A 6,282-nucleotide genomic window follows, 5' to 3' on the forward strand; every position below is an offset into this window, starting at 1 on the left:
TTCGTTCGTGTGGCGAATTGGCACGCTAGGAAGTGCTTATCGCGTTACTTTTGCGGCAAGGTTTTGCGCCTAAATTGGGGGAATTACCGGGGGCTGGGCCACGAACCGGCAAAAATTAAACAAACGAAGCTAAAACTCCCACACTAACACGATTTTAGACTCACCTGCCTGGAAGTTGCTTTTTTATTAATTATTATTTGTCTAAATTATTAATTATCACAACCAAAGAGTTTCAGTGGCAGAATGTCACAAAAACGGGGGCTTGAGTCACTTAAATACATTATTTTATTAATCTTTCGATAAATTATTACGAAGCTTGAAGTTTTCGCGCACTTGAAGTTTTTGGGTTGGCGGCATTGATTTGCCCAAGCAGACGTCAGTACCAGAATTTTCGTAGTTTTTTGGCCAAAAGTGTTCAATTTAGCCCAAAAACCTAGCAAAATGGTCCTAGAGAGTACGATGATTTGGTAAGTGGCCCCACTTTTGTAAAAAATCGAAAGTGGCGTCAAAATTGTGCACCTAACCTCAAATTCCAATGACTTGGCATTATTTGTTTGTTTGTGCCCCAGTGTGGACAATAGTGACTACATGCGGAACGGGGACTTCCTCCCGACTCGTCTGCAGGCCCAACAGGACGCTGTGAATTTAGTTTGCCACTCGAAGACGAGGTCAAATCCTGAAAATAACGTCGGATTGTTAACCCTAGCAAAGTGAGCCCCCCTGTGCTTGCAAATCGTGTTCTGATTGATTGGTTGCAGTGTTGAAGTATTAGCGACTCTTACAAGCGACGTGGGGCGCATTTTGTCCAAGCTGCACCAGGTCCAGCCCAATGGGGACATCAACCTGCATACGGGGATCCGCATTGCTCACGTAGGTTTTGAGAAAAACCCAAAACTATTTAAAAAAACTACAAAAAAAATAAAATAACTTTGTTCCCAGTTGGCACTGAAGCACCGCCAGGGCAAGAACCACAAAATGCGAATCGTGGCCTTCGTTGGCAGCCCTGTGGCGTCCGAAGAAAAGGAGTTAGTGAAATTAGCGAAAAAATTAAAAAAGGAGAAAGTAAACGTCGATATAGTCAGTTTTGGTGAAGACTTCACCAATAATGAAGTCCTGACGACTTTTATCAACACTTTGAACGGAAAAGTATTTATCCGATTTTCCTATTCAAATTTATTAGCTCTAGTCTTTGAAGGACGGCAGCAGCAGCCACTTGGTGACGGTGCCCCCTGGCCCCCATCTGTCGGACGCTCTCATCTCCTCGCCCATAATACAAGGGGAGGATGGTACGGGCGGGGCCGGTCTGGGGGCTTCCGGTTTCGAGTTTGGTGTGGACCCCAATGAGGACCCAGAACTGGCGCTGGCGCTGCGTGTGTCCATGGAGGAGCAGAGGCAAAGACAGGAGGATGAGGCGAGACGGGCTAAGGAGGCTTCGTCTACTGAAACGGGGGCTAAAACTTCGCCCATTAAGGAGGAGCCCAGTGAGGAGGCAATGCTGGAGAGGGCGCTGGCGATGTCCATGGAGGAGGATGGGGAGAGTGCCCCTGCGGGGGTTCCCACTGTCGATTTTGCGAATATGACCGAGGATGAGCAAATTGCGTTCGCGATGCAGATGTCGATGCAGGATGCACGTAAGTGGGGGCTTAGGTTGTTGTAAATTGTCCGAATGTACTGAAATTTTGCATGCTTACGTAATAATCGGGTGAAAACAGTGAAAGATTTTTTTTTAATAAAATTTTGGGTTACAAGCGCTGAAAAACGCAAAAAACACTAATTGTTTGGTGAATTTTGTACTTTGTTGTTGGTGTTTTTTTGGCTTGTTTTGTGAAAGTTTGTTTAAAAAGGAATTGAATCGTCGCTGGTTTTTCGGTTTTCTTTTTAAAGAAATTTCGTGACTAGTTTCTGGTGAAAGTTTGCAAGATTGCTTTTATTTGGGGGTGTTGTAGAAGAGTCGAGTTCTGGGAAGAAAGAGGAGCCGATGGAGGTTGAAGGAGATGAAGATTATTCGGAAGTAATGAATGATCCGGCGTTTCTGCAAAGTGTTTTGGAGAATTTGCCAGGAGTTGATCCGCAGTCGGAAGCTGTGAGACAGGCGGTGGGGAACTTGAAGGATAAGAAGAAAGAGGATAAGGAGGATAAACAGAAGAAATAAGTTAGGGATAATTGTTACTTTAGTTATTTTTTTACATAATAATTATACATTTATATGCGGAACTGTATTGATTTCATTTGTAGTGTGAAGTATCATTTCAAATAAATGGATTAACTAATCACCTCATTGTGTTTTTTTTTTAATATCTAAGACCTTCTAAAAAGTTCGAGTCACGGATTAAAATTAATAAAAACTCGTACTTCAACTAAGATATCAAAAAACAACAGACTTTTTATTTAAAAAGTTTGTGTTAAAATATCGGCAAAAGACGGTCAGCACCTGGGGCCTTGGTGGCTGAGTGGTATAAGCGCCACTTACGACGGGGGAGGTCGCGGGTTCGAACCCGGATCAGAGTAACAATTTTTCTATGAAAAAAAGTGTAGAAAAGGTAAGGAAATAACACGTAAGCAAAAATAAGAGATTGAGAGAACACATAGACGTATAAACGTAAAGCGGAGCATAAAACTGACAGAAATAAGAAAATAATGCGGCAAAAGGTAAAAGTACGTAAAGGCGCCAAATTGTAAACGTAAGAGCACATTGTAATAAAGGAAAAATACCTTTTGTTTTGAGAGAAAAAGAGATGAACGTAAAGGTGAAACATAACTTCAAACTTTAGCGTTGAATCCTTAGATGACTTACTTCTTAAATTATAAAAAAATCAAACGAAAATATTTAATTTATCTCTAAATTTTTTTAGTTAACTGAGTTTGTTTAGTAAAGTCCCGAAAAACATTGTTAATAAAAATCATGGCCACTGCGAATCCAGTAGGCTTTGCGCACGTCCACCATTTTTGACTAGAAAATACACAAATTTGGTGATTTTTTGAGAAATTACGTCCATTTTCGGTCAAAAACGTGCTGAAAGTCACAAAAAAGGTAAAAGCAATTTTAAAATTGTAGAATCAACTTATACGCCCGGTATCTTTTGATGAAATCTGGTGAAAAATTAGAGAATTAAATTGAAAAAAAATTAAAGAAAATGTTTTCTCGAGCTAATTCGCCGACTTTTGAACTGAATGCATTTGCGTTTTAGGTGAATTATTGCAATTATATAGTTTGTAATGTTGATTTATTTAAAAAGTTTGTGTTAAAATATCTGCAAAAGCCGGTCAGTACCTAGAGCCTTGGTGGCTCAGTGGTATAAGCGCCACTTACGACGCGGGAGGTCGCGGGTTCAAACCCGGATCAGAGCAACAATTTTTCTATGAAAAAAAGTGTAGAAAAGGTAAGGAAACAACACGTAAGCAAAAATAGGAGACTGAGAGAATACATAGACGTATAAACGTAAAGCGGAGCATAAAACTGACAGAAATAAGAAAATAATGCGGCAAAAGGTAAGTACGTAAAGGCGCCAAATTGTAAACGTAAGAACACATCCTAATAAAAGAAAAATACCATTTATTTTGAGAGAAAAAGAGATGAACGTAAAGGTGAAACATAACTTCAAACTTTGCACAGATTTCGTATATTGTGTTGCATATGTTCTTAATTTCAGAACATTAAATAAAACTTATTATTGAGATATTATTAATAAAATCAAATTTTCAAAATTATTTTTATGAATAATTTAACAAACACGCGCGTTTATTTCGTTTTAATAAAAAATTCACTTTCATTTATTCAAACCTGATTGTTTTCTTGTACCACGATGATAAAATCAGTTATTTTCATAATTAAATGAAGTAAGCGATTCAGTCTTTTGATAAACCATAATTTTATTGTGCACTATTGATAAATAAGTTAGATAACAACAAAGATTTCGTTAAATATCATACAACGACCTCACCTTAAAAAAAACCAACGACCTAAACAATTTTCTTGTCAAAACTGAAGCGATTTCACTTTATTATTACCGCGGCATTTGCAACTCTATCTCAAACTTTTCAAAAAAAAAAAAGGCAACAACTTTGAAATTTGAAAACACCAACGAAAATTAGCCAAAAATATTTCGAAAACGGCTAAAATTGAGTTAAAGTTAGGTGGGGGTAGGTTTTCCTCATTATTTTTGTTTTAAAAACGTAATATTTTTCCCAACTCTGCTGGTGCCACCTAGTTTTTGAAATAAAAAACGTAGGAATTTATTTGATCGTCTTTATTTCATCTTAACAACTCGGTTAACTACAAGAAAAGGCAAATCCCTCAATTATTATTATTGTCTTCCTCGTCATCGGCCTCATCATAAGGGTCGCACGAGTCAAACAATCCCTTCCTGCGAATGCGGTGGAACTCCTTGTTGATGTCGTAGTTCTTGTAAAATTCGGCGTAAGCTCTCTTGCGTCCATCTCCGAAAATAAACTTCATGTAAAGTCCAGCAATGGTGCAGGTAATTCCCGTCAGAATCAAATTGCGCTTGATCTGGGCATGGAGCAGGCCACGCATTTGCGGTTTGGGAATTTTGGCTGTTTCTTCCGACATTTTCGGCAATTTTATGGAAAATCAATTTGAAGGACCGACTGCGCACTACTTGTTCGTGGAATTTTTCGACAAGTAAATGACAAATAAGAGTGATTGACAGATGGACAGGCCTAGAATGACTTGATCCTCACCTTCGTGCAAAAAATATTTGCGTTTCCTTGGTTACACCTTTTTTTTTTAAAACGAGTAAAAAAATTGCAAGGCGCAAGTGGGACTGGTGTTTTGACAGGTTTTATTGCCACAGGTTTGTCAACCTTCAGAAAATTAAATAAAGTTCGCCGTGCTAATCCATAATCTTTTGATATTCGTTGTTTATTTCAACCAAACACAGAAGAAATAAAAAATTACTCTAAGTCTTACAGTTTCCGAGAAAAACGGTTTCCATTTTCACTTTTTTCAATTTTCAACCGCCAATTACGGCGCAACTATTAGAGTTATCGAGAAACGGAAAAATGGAGGACAACCGGAATAAAAAACTCTACAAAATGGCATAGGACTGAAGGCGATATCTCGCAAAAAAATTTCAATTTTCAATCGCCGATTACGGCCAAACTAAAAGAGCTAGGAGAAAATGCTTTTTTAGATCGGAAAGAGCACATCAAAATCTATAAGATAGAATCGGTTTTATTTGATTTAGAGACACTTTAAAAATTGACCGATTTTAAGGGGGGGGTGTTAACTTTTTTTAAATTTTTTTTATTTTCTCATTTCTGGCTAAACTATTCGAAAAAGTGGAACTATTTTGATTCATACCTATGCAAAATGATCCGGGGAATCGATTGACATCAAGAAAATTGCCAAATTCCCAATAGTTTTTTAGTTATGAATTTTTTAAAATTTTACCAAATTTTGCATTTGTCTCCAATTTGCTCGAAAACTATTAGTCGGAGAACAATAATTTTTTTTGAAAAAAATAGATAATTTAAAGAGCTTTCCAACGATAATACACTTCATGGGGTTATCTCTGATAGTTCCGGAGCTATTGCTTGACAAAAGTTCCGGGTACCCAAAATCGACAAAAACTGCGACGAAAATTGAAAAAATCAAACATCAAAAAATCGAACATATGGACTTTTTGTGGACTTTTAACAACTTTTGTGGGTTGTTAAGACATGTAGAAGTCCATAAAAATTTACTGGAGTGAGTTTAAAAAAAATTTTTTTTTTCACCTCTTTGAAGGTAAGTGTTTTCAGGAAAGTTTAGCAAAAAAATTGAAAATTTTAAATCTCGTGAAAAGTTGGTATAATACAGAAAATGAGCCGCTGAATTCAATGGAACAAACCGCATTGCTCTACGACTTTTAGTTTTCGAGTTATGAATTTTTTTAATGAATAAAATTTTTCACTATGACAAATGGCTACCCTAAATTTAGGCAAAAATTTTTAAATTTTTAATTCTTGTGAAAAATTGATATATTATGTAAAATGAGCCGTAGAATTCAACCGAACAAACCGCATTGCTCTACGACTTTTAGTTTTTTTTTATGAATTTTTTTGGTGAAAAACTTTGATCGCCTCTGTAGCCGGAACCGTTGCCCCGAGCGGCTCCGAGTTTGGACGAAAAAATGGAGAAAAATAAGCGCTATCAGATGGTTTTTTGTTCGTTGCTCTAAGTCTTACAGTTCCCGAGAAAAATGCAAAAAAAAGGTTTCCATTTTCACTTTTTTTCAACTTTTGACTGCCGATTACGGCCAAACTCAAAGAGTTAGGAGA

The 6,282-nt window shown here is 37.2% G+C and overlaps 2 protein-coding genes across 3 annotated transcripts; one reads left to right on the forward strand and one right to left on the reverse strand.

Annotated features, from left to right (window-relative positions):
- Positions 1–366: 366 nt before the first annotated feature.
- On the forward strand, positions 367–2,273 carry Rpn10 (Regulatory particle non-ATPase 10). Of its 2 annotated transcripts, none has more exons than XM_008200720.3 (6): positions 367–467; positions 570–710; positions 759–870; positions 940–1,146; positions 1,187–1,631; positions 1,947–2,273. In XM_008200720.3, exons 1-6 carry the CDS (start codon positions 442–444, stop codon positions 2,150–2,152), a joined length of 1,137 nt encoding a protein of 378 aa, XP_008198942.1. In that variant the 5' UTR covers positions 367–441; the 3' UTR covers positions 2,153–2,273. The 2 variants fall into 2 exon arrangements, with proteins under 2 accessions (XP_008198942.1, XP_976078.2); XM_970985.5 differs by having other exon boundaries at positions 1,196–1,631.
- Positions 2,274–4,232: 1,959 nt separating this feature from the next.
- On the reverse strand, positions 4,233–4,849 carry LOC100141523 (cytochrome c oxidase subunit 6C). The gene has a single exon (XM_001812428.4). The coding sequence runs from the start codon at positions 4,568–4,570 to the stop codon at positions 4,295–4,297; it is 276 nt and encodes a 91-aa protein (XP_001812480.1). The 5' UTR covers positions 4,571–4,849; the 3' UTR covers positions 4,233–4,294.
- Positions 4,850–6,282: the final 1,433 nt, after the last annotated feature.

This window comes from Tribolium castaneum, chromosome 7 (assembly GCF_031307605.1).
Source record: "Tribolium castaneum strain GA2 chromosome 7, icTriCast1.1, whole genome shotgun sequence".
In the NCBI taxonomy this organism is placed as follows: Eukaryota; Metazoa; Arthropoda; class Insecta; order Coleoptera; family Tenebrionidae; genus Tribolium; species Tribolium castaneum.

Coding starts and splice junctions, on each gene's coding strand:
- Rpn10 (XM_008200720.3), top strand. CDS start 442: ATGGTCCTAGAGAGTACGATGATTTG. Junction 1,147..1,186: donor TCAACACTTTGAACGGAAAA/GTATTTATCCGA, acceptor TATTAGCTCTAG/TCTTTGAAGGACGGCAGCAG. Junction 1,632..1,946: donor GATGTCGATGCAGGATGCAC/GTAAGTGGGGGC, acceptor GGGGTGTTGTAG/AAGAGTCGAGTTCTGGGAAG.
- LOC100141523 (XM_001812428.4), bottom strand. CDS start 4,570: ATGTCGGAAGAAACAGCCAAAATTCCCAAACCGCAAATGCGTGGCCTG.